Source organism: Erigeron canadensis, chromosome 5 (assembly GCF_010389155.1).
Source record: "Erigeron canadensis isolate Cc75 chromosome 5, C_canadensis_v1, whole genome shotgun sequence".
Classification (NCBI taxonomy): domain Eukaryota; kingdom Viridiplantae; phylum Streptophyta; class Magnoliopsida; order Asterales; family Asteraceae; genus Erigeron; species Erigeron canadensis.
In genome coordinates this window covers 33745890-33763299 of record NC_057765.1, presented here as the reverse complement: position 1 = coordinate 33763299, position 17410 = coordinate 33745890, and the positions used below count along the sequence as shown (strand labels likewise).

Genomic DNA, 17410 nt, shown 5'->3' with positions numbered 1-17410 from the left:
CTTTGACCATATGAGTATTTTTATTTGTGTTATATAATAGTTGATGAAAGTTATACCAATGAAACACACATCTAAAAACAATCAATTCATATAACTTTCATCAAATATTATGTAATTCAGACAAAAATATTTATGGTCAAAATTCGTAAAGTTTGACTTTGAAAATATAAAAATGGACAAGTTTAGTGGGACGGAGGGAGTAACACTATCTGTGTTAGATTTATCATTTTTTTCCTTCTTACAAAGATATTTATGTATGTTGAAATAATATATTATATATAGTTTAATTTTAACTTTAATATATTGGAAAATGAACGTGTTGCAAATTTAATAATACAATATAAAATTTTGTTCTTCTTCTAAATTTATTAAATATATGCATGTTTCATATTTTTATGGTATAGATGCATAATTTTTGGATCATCCAAAATTGACACTTCGGTGGATCAAAATTCCATTTTAATATATTGTAAACGTTCAACACTCGTCGCGCTCACACATTATCGTCGTCGTATTGCACGGATATAATGCTAGTTTTTATTTTAAAAGAGTAGTGTATTACAATATTCTAAAGTAATACTATCTAAATTTAATAATATATTGGAAAATGAACGTGTTGCAAATTTAATAATACAATATAAAATTTTGTTCTTCTTCTAAATTTATTAAATATATGCATGTTTCATATTTTTATGGTATAGATGCATAATTTTTGGATCATCCAAAATTGACACTTCGGTGGATCAAAATTCCATTTTAATATATTGTAAACGTTCAACACTCGTCGCGCTCACACATTATCGTCGTCGTATTGCACGGATATAATGCTAGTTTTTATTTTAAAAGAGTAGTGTATTACAATATTCTAAAGTAATACTATCTAAATTAATACACCTGAGTTCGAGTCCCACTTTTCACATTTGTGGGGTGGATTAATAGGGATTTTTCGAAAGTCTTAGGTTTCATCTTAGACATGCGTGTAATTTAAAAGTAGAAGTAGATTAAAATGTCGTTCTAAGGAAAAAAACTATCCAAATTAATACATGGCAACATTAAGTTGTGTGTATTAGAAAAGTCTCACGAATAATGATGAAATTTTGCATATATTTTACAAACCGAGACGAGATATTAATCATTGGTCGTTACAAATATTTAGAGAAAAAAAAAACCTAAAGTTTGTCATCCATAAAGATTGTACTTAAGACTTTTGATAAAACCGAAGGCTTTGATCAACTGGGTTGATCATCGTTGGCGGAGTGTAGACGTTTGTTTGACATTTTGAATTTGGTTGTATGGGTATAGTATTTATTAACTTTCTTTTTTCTGAAAAAATTTTATTTCCTAAATTTCAAAAATATATTATAACAAAAAATCTTTTTTATATCAAGAGTTTAGAGATGTTTTATATAGTATTATAAATAAGTAAAATTAAACTAATAGAAATTTTTGCGTTTAAATATATGAAGTTAAAAGTAAGGTTATAGAATTCGACACGATTGTTAATTTTTTCTAATTAGTGTCATAACTATTACCATATCTCATGAAAAAAGTGCCAATTAACCTGAAAGGAAAAAAAAATCTTAAACACGAATCATCTCATTCCATCCTAAAAACATGAAGCATATTCATCATTCAAATATTGCTTGGTAAAAGTTTGAAACCAGAAAAATATGGGCAGGACCAGGACATCCCTATATTTGTCATATTATTGTTAGCAAAATGCAGAAAAAGTCGTTAGATTTAAAACAAACTTTTAGTTATAGAAGTGGCTCTTTACACTTCAATTCACACTTCACACTCTTAATTAAGAACTAAATATATACTGACAGTACTCTTTCCATCTTAAAACAAACACACATATATACATATATAACTTGTGCCTAATGGAACCACGGTTCCACCCTCCTCGTCGCCTTTGGTTTCCATCGCGCCACGTTCTCTATACCATCTTTTTCTTTCTTATTGTTCACCAAATGCCGGCCCGTGGTGAAGATCCTAGTTTTGTTTGTGACCCGTCTCTTGATTTTGAAAACGGACGAATAAAAAATGCTTACATTGCATTACAAGCGTGGAAGGCGTCCATAGTGTCTGACCCACATGGTGTGACTAAAAGCTGGATTGGTTCAGATGTATGCAACTATACCGGCGTGTTCTGTTATCAATCACTTGATAATCCCAAACAACGAACTGTGGCTGGTATAGACCTGAACCATCAAGATCTAGCTGGAAAACTTCCTGACCATTTAGGTTTGTTATATGATCTGGGTATTTTTCATATAAATTCTAATCGTTTTTGTGGGACGCTCCCACGAAGTTTCTTGAATTTCAAGATACTTTTTGAGCTAGATATAAGCAACAATAGATTTGCTGGAAACTTTCCAGAGTTTATTTTGAGGCTTCCTGAGCTTAGATATCTTGACATTCGGTTTAATGAGTTTGAAGGTAAGCTTCCTGAAGACATTTTTAACAAGAATCTTGATGCTATACTTATTAATAACAATAGGTTTTCAGCTAGTATTCCTGAAAACATAGGGAATTCGCGTGCTTCTGTGATAGTTATCGCAAATAACAAGTTTTCAGGATGTTTTCCATCTAGTATAACAAATATGTCAGGGAATTTAGACGAGCTGATCTTGAAAAACAACGGGTTTGATTCTTGTTTTCCTGAAACGATCGGGAAATTGAAGAACTTAACTGTGTTGGATTTGAGTTTTAACAGGATTAAAGGCGAGTTCCCTAAAAGCATTGGGGAATTGGAGAATTTGGAGGTTTTGAATGTAGCTCATAATATGTTATCAGGAAATATTCATGATAGTGTGTGTTTGCTTCCTAATTTGGATACGTTTAGATACGAATATAACTTCTTTGTGAACCAAACAGAAAGTTGTTTGGATTTTGCCGGTTTTGATGATAAAAGGAATTGTTTTAAGGATAGGCCAGAACAAAGAACAAGATCACAGTGTGAGAGGTACTTATCTCAGCCACTTAATTGTAGCACTCTTGAGTGTGGACTGCCCGTTCCTCCACCGTTACCACCACCTTTATCTCCGTCTCCATCACGATCTCCGCCATCATTTCCATCTCCATCATCATCATCTACACCACGACCGTCACCTACTCCTACCCCGACACCTTCAACTTCTACACCAACGCCAACGCCAAAGCCAGTACTATCACCAGGACCATCATTAGCTCAACCACCACCACCACCAATCCCTTCTATTTGTCCACCATGTGACCAAGCACCAACACCATGTCCAAATGCTCCATCACCAAGTAGCCAACTGCTAGGACCTTCACAATCACCGTCTCCAAGTGGAGAAAACAATGCTTAGAGCCACCTTCACGAGTTCAAAACTTTCCATCACCATCGGCATTGAACTTTTTCACATCTTTTCACGACTCTTGTACCTCAAACATCATGATTCCCAGAAAAGATCAAAGATTAGAGGGTTCTGCAAACATGGTTCTTGACAACACAGACACTAATCAATTAATGGGGTGGAGAATTGACTATGAAGTTTATGTAGTTCTATTAGTAGTTTATGAAGGATGAGAATTTGATCTAAAGAATAGCAATGTACGTTTCTTGGTATGTTACTTTTTCATTCGTATTTCATTGAAGTTTATGTAGTTCTATAATTAGTAGTTAATAAGAAGGTTCACATATAGATTGAGATACAACTACTATAATATATATGCTAACTGAATGTAAGTATTGAAGAGTCTGATTCGTGAATCAGTTGTTCGTTTGTGTTGATTTTAGGTAAAATTGTAGACTTAGTAAATTTCATGAAAATGAGTTCAATGTCATAATGTCCTTTAAGGATCACACGATATTGCAGCTGGGTATTTATCATTTTAGGTATTACCGAAGGTATTAAGGACTGGTGAAGTATGTGCTTAGTCAAATGTACTATATTCATGTGGGAGTCGAATGATCCATGTCACATAGATAGCACTTTGATTCTCTCGACAAGAAAGAATGATCCATGCGACATAGATAGCACTCTGAGGGAGTCGAAAACAAGTGATTAGCACATAGGTTACCCTACAAAAGAAAGAGTCGGCTTCCTTTTATATCATTGGTTAATTAGATATAAAAAAATAAAAAGGGAAATGATTGGTGCAGGCGTGCAGTAGCTGCACCGTGCTGCTTTCACCATCATCTTCACTACGTGACTAAATGATTTTTTTTTACAACTGTTGCAGCACCAACTCCTAAGTTTACCTCAAAGTAAAAATACATATGGATACAAAATCTGAAAATAACCTGAAGGTCGCAAAATGGGTGGGTTGGGCAAGTTGGAATAACAGTTACTTTTTACAAGTTAAGACGGGTCTTGTTGAATTGGGTTCACCTCGACTCCTCGAGACACCTCCTTTTGTCCCAGATTTGAACTTTTTTTTATAAGTAATAAATTAGTCATATATGATTTCATACGTTAGTATTTTCAGTAGTAATCATAGCTTTTCGAAGAAAACTTACGAGGTATTATCACTTTCGGCACCTTTTTACTATCATTGTATTTGGCCTATAATTTATCTATCAGAATTTACTTTTGCCTGCATTTTTAATAAGATCAAGATTGCCCGTTAACTTACATAACCTACATCCAAGTTCAAACTTTTTTCTAAAAGCATCGAATGGAACCAGTATTTAAAAGCATTTTATTCAAGTAAAATATATTGAATTGATTGATATCTTAATGTTTTTAACTTTTTTATTTATTTTTTGTTCCTATCAAAGTAGGATTGTACTTGATTGTATTTACTCAACAGAATCAAGTCAAATAATACAACTAAGGACCTGTTTTTTTTTTTTTTAAATTATTAAGTGTTGAGTGTATTAAATAATTAAATGTATTAAAAATGTATATATGTATTAACTAAAATATAAATAACTGGCGGTTATTTTAGTTTATTAAGCCAAAAAAAAATTGACTGAATGATTAATTTCTTAACTATTTGATTTATTAAGTAAAAAGTAAACAAAGGCCTTATGAATAAATCGATAATTATACTAACTTATCATGTAATGACATTGATATCCTCATGTCCTAAACGAGTTGAGAGATAGATTTGTCTCGATTGGTTGTTTTTTCTTTCTGCTTTTTTCAATGCAGCCGCAAACAGCCAAAACATGAGTACACAAACTTGATTTCATAATTTACTTCATAACCGTGAAAATAATTTAGCACTCAATTATCAAATTTTACTAAAAAAAACAAAATAAATGTGAAACTCACATAAAACACACAAATACATTAAGCTGAAATTAATTATTTGTAAAAGGTTTTGCTAAATACAATCTTAAAGACTGCCGCTAAGATATATTAAAAAGTTATAGATTTAACATAAAAATCAGATGGTAAATTTTTAATATGAAATGTACAATTATATTATTAACTGCAATTTTTAAAAACTATATTTAAAATTTTTTTTATTGAAAAAAGAGAAAAAAAATTGACATCTTTGCAATTAATGCAAAACTGCAGATACAACAAGCATTTATCAAAATATCATATTCAATATTATGTGAATTGTATGTGTATCGATGTGAAATTGTGAATATTAGGGTAGTGTTATTACTCTTTACCTTTATCGCCATATTTAACCATATTTGATATTTCGCTATTTACGGTTGATATAAAGAAAGTAAATGCTCATTTCCTTGACTATTTTTCCTATCTCTCAACTACTTTATACTCCTTTATTTCCATTCCTTATAGTTAATATTAATTCTTAATATAGAATGCCATAAACATTAGATACATAAACCAACTTGAACTAACAGATGCGAAGACATTACATATCGTTTGTCTTCATTGTATCCATCAATTTTCCTTTACATATGTATCTAATAATTCAATCAACTTTTTATTTCTTTCAAATCTTCATATCATTACACTTTTCAATACACATTGCTAGACAACTTTTCAAATCACCGGCACCTGAAATGTCAAAGTCAAAACAATAACATTAATATCCTGAAATATCCACGAATAATCTCTTAATATATAGAATGAAACATTTATTGACTTTAAATATTGTAACTATAATCATTCAAAATGGCAAGATTTGTTGATGAAAAATACTCCGCAAGTAAAAACGAGAAATAAAAGGGTAAAGACTAAATATAGCCATTTTCTTTTAAAAGCACGAGCATGGTACCCGTGCAATGCGACGGCGAGTTGGTGAGGACGGTGATGGCGACATCTATTGGTGTAGGTAAAAGTATTTGATTTAAAGGGTTAGTAAAGATATTTTTTAATATAATGAACTAATGGTGTAATTCAATATTATGGGTTGATGATGATTTAATTCATTAAGAGTATTTTGGTCAATTCACATATATCATTTATGTAAACTTTCAACATAAGAGTTATAATTTTTATATAAAAATATAGATAATTATAGCGTTATTACCTTCCAAAAAGAAAAATCGCTTTATTTTAATACATAAATTAGACATTTCAAAAAAAATAAAAACAACTTAAAAAGTAATTAATATTAAGACCAATTGGTCACGGTAGGCGATAAGGTGAAGGTAATCACCAATCAGGGCTCAACAAAGAGTTACAGGGTCAATGAAAGAGTTACAGGGAAGTATTAGTGGGCCCGTTTTTTTTTTCCTTTATAAAATAAATATTTTGATTAGTCATTTAGTTAATATAATGTACGTGTTAGATTTTAACGTGATAAATTATAAGAAAAATTGAACATGATGCTGACATGACAATAATATTTAAAGGTCATGGAGTAAAACATTACGAATTGTCAGATAATTTGTACGTTTTTATATACTTTATATTTTATTCATTTATAATATAAGATTATTATATTAGACCCTATTTATATAAACTTAAAATCACTAGATAACATACGTACCATTGGAAAGCAGTTTGCAAGTTTGGAATGAGCAACTGAAAATGCACTTGTTTTTTTCGGATAGAAGAGATTGATGCATGTTAGATATTGGACTAACATTGCTGACGGAATCAACATATGCCATTAAGGAGTCAGATTCTAAATCTAAATCATCAGCGGAAGGTGAAGGTGCGGGACCTGTACCACTTGGTGAAGCAGGTGGACTATTGCTATTAGTAGGAGTAGTACCAGTCCCCGGGGGATAAAAACATGTGGCCAAACAATTCACATAACATGGAACCCTTCCAAGTGATCTCTTGCTAAGAAAAAAACATTGATTTAAACAACCTCCCCAACATAAATATAACCCTGCACTCCCATGTTGTACTAGTAACATGAATACCACCAACACACATATGAATGTAGTCTTATTGCTCATTGTAGAACCACCACTCTTCACCATGATATATGGTCAACCCTTTAAAATGGGTGGCTTCTTGGTTTAAAAAGACAGGCAACGTGTCATACAACAAACTCTATTTAATGTTCATTAACTTTGTTTTGAGGGCCAGTTGTCTAATTATTTCATCATATGTCAAACTATATATAATATATGAAAAAACTTTGTTTGTGTGTTTTCTATATGTCATAAAGATATAAGATTACATTATCTTATTTTAGTAAAATAAAAATTGTTATCATTAATTATTACTATTTATATATAGGTAAAATTAATTAATACATCACATTATTTTTTTAACGAAAAATTAAATCACGGACGAACCACTAGCCCACCCGATTATCTTCATTATATGAATATAAGATCACATACGATTATCTTCATTCCACGAGTATAAGATCCGCAAACCACTCATAGGAAGAAACTTACCATTGTCAAGACAACACTCTTTAGCCTAATATGATGAAACACCAAAATTTTCACATTTAAGGCTTGTTTGCATCACATTGTTTATTTTCTATATTCTAAACAAATTTCCTCTTGTTTATTGGTGTAATTTACAGATAAAATTGTATAACACAAAAATGTTAAATATATAATAACGATATTATTTTTAAGATAGCGTGTATTGATTTACTTTTGGATTTTCGCGTTCCATTTTAATCTCAATACGAAATCAGATACATATGTGACATTTTTAAGTCTCAACCTCACGAGTCTATCATGCATTACAATAATTATCTCTATCTCTATAATAAGTAAAAGACAATTGTCTTTCAAAAATATTTTTAGAAAAAATATGATGTGGCAAGTCTATATATTTTTTTTAAAAGGTCTTTATTTCAATTATGATATGATGTCATAAATAATTTACAATACTTTTAATTAAATATAAATCAAAAATAGCTCACTAAATGTTTATTTAAAGTTCCTAATCTTTTATTACAAAGAAAGAAAAAAAATATATATAGTATATATAATATCCTTTTATGTTTTGTTAATGCAATAGGTATTTTAATTTATAAATTATTGTGTTATTCAATTCACTATCTCTATATCGATTTATAATATATTAATAACAAAAACTACATGCATATACTTTAGTTTTATAATTTTAATTAAAACGACCAGGTTGAACCCGGGTAAATTCGCTATATATATTCATTACTTGATATAAAAAATTCAGTCAAAATTAATTCCGTCGTAACAAATTAAAATTTTTCTTTATACTGTAGTCTATAATTCTTTTAGCTATAATTATTTCTATAGTTGATTACCTTTTTTTTGAATATATAATCTGGTAAGGGATTCATCCAGCAAGTTATCAACTTATCATTATGGTTATCAAATTGATTTTTTCAAAAGAATAAAAATGTGGATTTAAAAAAAAATGTTATTGAGTTATTGCGTTGATACCTTAATAAAAAGCTTATATGACATTTTCGAAGTGATTATAGAAGAGTTCAAAAGTTGCTACTAGAAAACCTCATTAGACGATATATATATATATATATATATATAGGATATAGATCAAATGAGAAGGTGGAGAAGGGTGAGAAGGTTCGTTTTTGATTTTTTTTAACTTGTTTTTTAAAACTTTTTTCATTTTTTTCACTTTTTTCATTATTTCTTTAATTAACTTATTTCATATAATTTTTTTAAAAAATTTTTAAAAATAAATTTTTTCAAAGGGCGTAGCCCGTAAACTATAGACGAAACCTCTCGGCTTATGGCGGAGTCATAATAGCTAAAGGCGAAGCCCGTTAGGTAGATCACCCCATCACCGATCACCCCTTATGACCTATCACCCTCTATGACCTATCACTCCCACCAGCTACCCCTTATTAATATCCTTAAGGGCGAAGCCCGTACCGTATCCTTACATGTATAATTCACTAACTCGGGTTAGAAATTTTTTATTTTTTTAATTTTTATATGGATTGAATTAATTAAAAAAAGACTAAAAAGGTGGAAAAAAATATAAAAAAAAATCAAAAAAACAAGTTAATAAAAAACGGACTTTCTCTCCATTTTCTCCTTAAGAACCTTCTCTCTGGATTTCTACCCTATATATATATATATATTTACTCCTTTATAATGATTCTTACCCCCTATTTTAGGAAAGGTTAGAAAAATAGTTAGATGAGGAATTACCATAATGCCCTTCATTACTAATCTGCTTAACTCGCTTAAAATGTCCCTAATTTCAAAAACCAGGCCAAAGTGTCCCTCCCCACGGTTTAATTTCTTCTCATGCCAACACCATTAATGCTTATTATCCTGCCCAATGTTACTCTTTTATTCTCACATCCAAAGTATTCCCATTAATATTTATCTATTCCAAAGATTTTTGAATATCTACCTATTTATTTTCAATATTTAATTTTGACAGAGCATCAAGTAGTCATTTATCAACGTGTGAAACATATATAATAAGAACATGCATACAACATATATTTCAATTTATTTTATTGCAGTTTGTTATCCATCATAAAAAATTAATTTTTGATTGTCCACTTATACTGTTTTCGGTCACAAGAAACCATGCCAATGGTATCCGTCACAACGCGCGAGTACCATGCTAGTATATATATATGAATTGAATAAGAAAAATAAAATAATATATTTGTCTAAAATCTTTCTAAAATTGTAAGATAGTGATATATAAATTTCACTAATTATATTATATAATTTTATTCTTTAAATTTACTACTTATTATCATTTTATAATTGAAAAAGTTTTAAGCTAATTATGCAAGAGAGTTAATCATTTTCTAAAAAGAGTTCGCTTTTAACTTGAGGATGCTTTATCATTTTACTTCTCTAAATAAAAAAGGGATTAATCACGAGAAAGACCGATGTACTTTCTCATTTGTACATGGTTGTCCGTTATACTTATTATGGAGTTAAGCGATGAGTTGGGTATTGATGAGGTTTACCCACAGACTTTTTTTTTGTACATGATTAACCCATATTACCGGTAATCACTCTTTTTAATGACGTGACAACCACGTGGACATTTAATGAAGCTGACATAGATTCACAACGACAGGTTTAATCACTGGATGACTAATGTACTTTTCCTTTTGTACATGGTTGCCCATCGAACTTTTTTTTATTGATGTGTATTACTAACAAACTCTTAAAATTTGTACATGGTTGACCCAAATATTCAAAGTTGGTTCTCTTTCATACTCAAAACTTCAAAATTGATTCTTTATCTAAAAAGAAAACCAATAAATGTTAATAAAAAAAAACAAGAGATTTTTCTTAAAAAAATTCCAACCGCTAACCGCTTAGTCACCGAAAAATTGTAATTCGTGTTTCAGTTGGTTAGGGTTTAAGCAGATTTTAATTTGGAGTGTTTTGGTACAAATTTTGAGTTTCAATTCGAAAAAATGAGATAGAAAATGTCAATTTTGAGTTTTCCGGTGAGATGTTTGAATTCTTGCAGGCTAACAAAGGTGAGTGTATAAGATATTTTTTATTTGACTTAGAAATGTGAGTTTGAAATTGATAATGTAAATGCCGAATTAGTCAACCATTCGTTTGACAAATTTCTGATTATCTACCAGATTGTCAAGCAAATGGGACAAATTTCTGAATCAAACGTTTTCTACTACAACATGTATATAATTGTTGGAATTTTTTATAGAAAATTCTTTTTTTTTAATTAAAATTTCTGGGTTTTCTTTTTAGAGAGAGAAACAGTTTTGAAGATTTGAGTAAGAGAAAAAGCTAGTTTTGAAGATTTGGGTCAACCATGTATAAATTTTAAGAGTTTGTTGGTAATACACAACAATTAAAAAAGTTCAATGGCCAACCATGTACAAAAGGAAAAGTACATTAGTCATTCGTTGTGAATCCATGTCAGCTTCATTAACCGACTATAACCGGTAAACCGGTCAGCTATGGGTCAGCCGGGTACAAGAAAAAAAAAATTATGGATAAACCTCATCAAAAAAAAAATATAATGAACAACCGAATATAAATAAAAAAGTACGTTATTTTTCTCGTGATTAATCCAATAAAAAAATAAAAAGTTGATATGTAGGCCATGCTATAAAACTTGTACGTGCAAATATCATTTGTTAAAAGAAACAAGTGGCTAAACAAAAACCAAGCCACGTCATGACCGCACTCTAACATCCCCTTTCCCGTTTTGATCCCTCTTTTCCCCCAAAAATTTCATAAAACGATTTTCATTATTAGATTCTTTTCGGATCGATCTTCATCTTCTTCGCAACCATAAATTTAGGGTTTCCAGCTCGTTCGATCGCTCGATTTCTGATCATTTTTTATTCCTTCATCACGTAAGATATTTTATCTCTCTCTCGTCTAATTTTATGTATTTTTTTTTAATTATATCTAATCATTTATATGTATTTTTTTCATCTATTTTCTCCGCGGATGTTATATTTGATCATATGCTTAATTATTCTGGATTTTGTTTTCGATATTACATGAATGGATATCGGTTTTAACTGTAACTGAATTTTCGTTAATGTTTGTATGTGTGTGTATATATATGTGTATGTATATATGTATGTATGTATGTATATGTGTATATATGTGTATATATATATTCTGTAGTATATATGTTGTAGTAGATATGTATGTATCATTTTTGATGATTTGTATAGCTTTGGAGTGTCTAGATGATTAATAGATCTAAATGCGTATTTGTGATGCGAAAATAGTTAGTTAGTTAGTTAATTACGCCTCAGATGATTAATAGATTTAAATGCGTACACTGTTGTAAATATCGGCCATCTCGTTGCGTTTTGTCTTTGTAAGTATTCATACATAGATACTTTTTTTTCCAATATATCTATCTATGTTTATGCTATATGTATATCAGTATATGTATATGTTTGACTTGTGAGTAGGTGAGAATTGATAAGACGGAAATGGTGAAATTTTACGCTTATTAGATTAAACTTTGGTCTGATGTTATGACGTCTCCATATGCAGACACAATTACACTAGTCATTTTGATATAGGAAATGGATGATAGATTCATATGCTGACACATGATTCTGGATGCGAGTTTTTGATTTTTTACCGTTATTGGTGATTTCATCTAGGGTCTTGTGTCCAGAGCATGACTTATCTCATTTATGAGTGTGTTTGGATCTTGTTTTGTTCTAAGTATAGAAGGCTGGAGGTGTGTTGGAATCATCACAGTGTCCTACCTCTACCATTGTAGCGCCAAATATCACCTTTTACTTTTTAGGAAAATCGGTGTTTATTATTGCAAACCTCTTAGGTTTTTGATAGTGCTGACTCACATTCTTAGCAGTACCATAATAATACATGTCGCACTCTTGGTTGGTTATCTATCTATATAGATCTTTTTGGCTTGTTGCAGTTTTGATCCTTTGATTATATTTTTACATACCACAATATTCAGCAACAAGTATGACTTTTCCTTATCTTCTCTCATAAGTCATCCATGACTCGTATATGATGTATATTAAGGAGTCCCTATAAGTATTTCAAGTTCTTTTATTTGGTGGTCTGTGTTTGAGTTTGATATCTGGATTTCTACTCTATGCCTCTACATGTGTTGAATCGGCTTGATATCCATAACAAATAATATGATATGTGAAACTGGTGTCCAAGCATCATTGATGGGGTACTCCTATATGTATGTGCAGTTACATGTTAGAAAAGCTCTAGTATATTACAAATGTTAGCATAGAAGGCCTAAGGAGGCCTGACAAAAATGAAAATAAAATAAAATGATGAGTGATCTAGTTGAAATATTACAATGTCGCCCATTCCCTAATCCCTATGGCATGACCATATTGGTGGTATTGCCTATGGCCTAAGCCATGCGCCTTTCTAACCTTGTGTCGTTACATATAGTGTTATCAGCACGCATCCACTATGATGCATGCTTTAACAATAGTGCTATATGTTAGGAATCAAATATAACGAACAACACAAACTTAATTGCATCGAATAATAAACCTGAAACCTTATCTTAGCACATTGGAAGCATATAAATTAAGAAGATAAAAGAACATGAGAATATAGATAAACGACACCATAATTTAACGTGGTTCGCCCCCAGTGGGGGGCCTAATGCACCGGCTGCGAACTAGGTATTTTATTGATGCTCTGAACCATAAGATTACAATTTACAATTACATGATAAGAATATGTATATTGGAAAACAGCTAGGTTAAAAGACTTGTTCCTCAAGAAAACCTAAACAGGCGTTCTAAATAGATCCGGCCTTCATTGGTCTTAAATAGATCTGGCCTTGATAAAGAGCCCAGCAAGCTTTCACGCCCAACACTATACACCTGTTTTTTTTATTGTTCTGTTTCTTTGGTGCTGGTGGCGATTTGTGTTAAGATCTTAGCTTCCTGGTGAGTATGCCATATGCCACCATTTTAAAAACAATTGTCCTTGATAGTATCTATTCTGCTGCATTAGTAAAGTCTGTAAGCAGAATGCGATCTCCATGGTATTTCCATGTGGTGATTCCTGGAAGAATTTCCTAAAATAGTCTCAGCATACTGTCACGGTGATTTATAAAGAACAAGTTAATCAATATGGAGAGGAAAGAAGGGATGCATGAATTGTTAGTAGACAATATTTCAGGTGGCATGTGGGGTTACATGAATCTTCCATGCGTCTCTTTTCAGACTTTTCCTGATCTTTTCTTGCTTTACTACCATTTGGCTTGTGGCTGAAAAGGGTGGGAGTGATGTAGATTTTCACCTGCTAGGGCACTTGTGCCACAATTTACTACCCTCAATAAGCCCCATCAATCATTCTTCTCCAATCAGGATTAAAATTGAATATAGTTTGTCTCAACTGCATAATAGCCACAAAGTACACCAAGTCTCGTGTCCATAGTGAAACAGTAGTACTGTAGTAGCTGTATACACACACAATATATACTCTTATGCGTATTTGTGATGTGAAAATAGTTAGTTAATTACGTCGCCGAAGATTAATAGATAAAAATGAGTATTTGTGATGTGAAATCACTTAGTTAAGTACGCTGCAGATGATTAAAAGATTTAAATGCGTATTTGTGATGTGAAATTAGTTAGTTAGTTAATTACGACGCAGATGCTCAGAATACGTGTTTGTTTTTTCGGTTTTTATTTGAGATTTCGATCAGGTGATATATTACTCTTTAATATAAGGAGATTTAGCGGCTCTGTTATGCATGTTTTTGAAAGCGAGAATTAACACTCTTATTGATTTCGTAGTTTTTGGATTCTTGAAGTTTCATGTGTGATGTTAATGCGTAGTTAGGACAAGCGGCATATATTTTTGAATATGTGTGAGTTTCTTTATTCCAGACTTATTTTCCTTCATTGTGTGTCAGTTAAGCGTATCTGCTGGTTTTCCAAAGCTGTTTTACTTGAATCTAAAAAAAAAGAGAAGTTGAACATGTTACTTTGCTACTCCCCGATCGATGAATAAGGTTGTTTTGCATTGGATTCTGTTACTTTGCTGGAATCTTAATGACACTAATCAATCTAGTGCTTTTGAATGTCGAGGGAAAGTAAAATACTCCATATGTTTTAGTAGGTTTGGGATAGGGTTATGTCAATTTGTCTGTGCTGTCTGATAGGTATTAAATCACGTTTACTTTCATGCCATAAGTTGAGGAAAGTTGGAGACTCATGAGTTCGTGTTTGTGAATTGCCGCAAGAGTTGTAATTGCCTCTCAAATTCCATGATGTCTCAGGCAGTATTCACTCCACAAATGTCTTATAGAACTTAGACTCCTTCACCAAGATTCTAAAAAGGAAGTGTACAATGGAACCATTTCATTGCAAACACCTGTTTTCTTAACTTGGAAGGGGTACCAACTGAAAACATTTCATTGTTGGTTTGTGAATTGAAAAAAAGTAGGGTTCAAAAGCTTGAGGTGGACAACCTAAAGGAACTCTATTTCAATTGAAGTAACTGATAAACAATGATAGTCTTGTACTCCATACATTGTATGATGGAGTTTAGTTTTCCTGAAACTACTTGATAAATAGGAACTGCAATAATCCTTGAAGTTATGCCTAACTTTCTTTTTTATGTGTGTGTGATCACGTAATTGTGATATGATTTCTAGTTTGAGTTGAATTTGTTTGTAAGATGTTTAATGTTCAATCATTGTAATGGTTTATTTTATCTTTTCAAAGCTTTTGTTTCTGTAATTATATCTAATGGGAAATTGCTTTTCATGTAAGTATTTCTTTTTTTCTTGGTAATCGTAGTCATTTGCTGAACAAGGAGAATGAAAGCAAGGGTGTCTTCTTTGAATCCATTTGCTACTTCATACATTCCACTCTCTAGAAGAGGGACAACTGATGAAAGCAAAGGCTATGATCCTGGGAATACCACACTAAACCAGTCCCTGGGATATTTTGAGAATCAGGATACTTCTGCTGCTTTGCCTGAGAGTTCTGAGAGCTTGAAACTGAAGAGTCATTCTGGGTTTGAGTCTTTTGAGTCTTATGGTTCATCATCACATAGTGCAGAGTTAGCTGGAAAACAAGCCCTGGATGTTGATCATGACATGAATTTGGCATATCTTCAGATGAATTTTCCTGGTGTATCTCATGAGTCTCTTTCCAGCGTCTATACAGCATGTGGAGGTGATATGGAAGCCACAATTGAAATGCTAAATCAACTTGAGGTATAACTTAGCGTTTACTGAATGAATCCATATCATGCATTGAAAGATGCAGACCCCTCACTGTGTACGGCTTGAGGATGTGTGTGTGTGTGCTCGCACATGCGATATATATATATATATATATATTATGACGTTATCTATATTGGGAATATGGTTTTCACAGATAACAAATTGCCTCCTATTTGATATTTTTTACTCTCCTCATCCCTTTTAAAGTTTTCGAATCTTTTGAATTGGCATATAGTTTCAGGTGTCTAAAATACCATTCTCTAATTTTAAAATATGGTAGATAATTCACCAAAACCAATGACAACAATGAATTAAATTATGGCAATCGACAGTTTATATTCGCTTGAAATTGTGTGAGGAATTTTGTGACTTTTGATGATACCTTTTGGGGTGAGTTTTTTTTTTTTTTAAAACTCTATAACATCTCCAAAATGTGTAGCTTTGCAAATCTTTGGTGTAACTTGATTATCTGCTGCAGTTGCACAGTGATGATTTTACTGAGAATCTTCCAGACTCGTTAGACATTGGTGATGTTTCAGAAGCTGGATCATCTAGTGAGGGTGGGTCTCAGAAATTGAAGAAGGTGGCTGTTGCTGACAGCAGTTGGTTGAACCAAACACCCCCTGGCAAGTAAAATGCTGCAACTACTTTGCTTTCTGTGTATATTTCATGTGAATTTCGGGCAAATTCTCCTCAGTTGTACAAGTAGAGAGCACATAGAGTTGTTTTGACTGTTGTAAAGATTGGGGAACTGCTTCCTATGTTGAAAGTTGTTTTTGGTATTCTGATGGTGGTTAACAGTAAAGTGTGCTGTTATCATTCACATTGAAGCTGGTTTCAATACCCTTATAATCGGTTTTGGCAGGTAGTATGCGTGATTGAAATCGAATTTGATTTGTGTTACTACTCTACTTGTCAATTCAGAGTTTGGTTATTGAATTGTTAATATTTCATGCTCGAGTGTTTAAACCTTCTTTTCTTCTCTATGAAACAATTCACCAGTTCCAAATATTTTTGGCTTGCAATATCGATTCTTTGATGGGTTTGTAAGTTTACTGTATTCTGAAACCAATAAGCTTTTGTGAACCATATCTTAATTTGTACCAGTATAGCATCAGGTGTGTGGCGTGGGCCATATATGGCCATGACATTGACATGCCTGGAGTTCCATAATCCTTGTCAACATTGTGGTATGAAGATGTGAATACTAAATTTCTAGTTTGTACTTTAATTATGAGCTATAGGAGGTTTTATGCCATCTGAAAGATAGCGCTGTCGTTTGTTTTTTGCAAATGAAAAATCTAATCCGCTTCCAAATAGGCCAATTTGCTTGGTAAGTATATGATGTTGTTCTATGCAAAGGCTCATGACATTGACTCATGACCTGAATCATGGTGCAATGTGGG

At 31.8% G+C, this 17410-nt stretch overlaps 2 protein-coding genes across 2 annotated transcripts; both read left to right on the top strand.

Moving 5' to 3' along the window:
* The first annotated feature begins 1813 nt into the window (after nt 1–1813).
* Nucleotides 1814–3335, top strand: LOC122601641 (leucine-rich repeat extensin-like protein 3). The gene has a single exon (XM_043774386.1). It carries the CDS (start codon nt 1884–1886, stop codon nt 3333–3335), a length of 1452 nt encoding a protein of 483 aa, XP_043630321.1. The 5' UTR covers nt 1814–1883.
* Nucleotides 3336–11448: 8113 nt separating this feature from the next.
* Nucleotides 11449–17015, top strand: LOC122600250 (polyadenylate-binding protein-interacting protein 5). The gene is made up of 3 exons (XM_043772938.1): nt 11449–11643; nt 15574–15995; nt 16483–17015. Exons 2-3 carry the CDS (start codon nt 15594–15596, stop codon nt 16636–16638), a joined length of 558 nt encoding a protein of 185 aa, XP_043628873.1. The 5' UTR covers nt 11449–11643; nt 15574–15593; the 3' UTR covers nt 16639–17015.
* Nucleotides 17016–17410: the final 395 nt, after the last annotated feature.

What these genes read in the sequence shown, in the direction of transcription:
- LOC122601641 (XM_043774386.1), top strand. Translation starts at nt 1,884, where the DNA reads ATGGAACCACGGTTCCACCCTCCTCGTCGCCTTTGGTTTCCATCGCGC.
- LOC122600250 (XM_043772938.1), top strand. Translation starts at nt 15,594, where the DNA reads ATGAAAGCAAGGGTGTCTTCTTTGAATCCATTTGCTACTTCATACATT. An exon ending in AAATGCTAAATCAACTTGAG is followed by an intron (nt 15,996 to 16,482) that starts GTATAACTTAGC and finishes TATCTGCTGCAG; the next exon opens with TTGCACAGTGATGATTTTAC.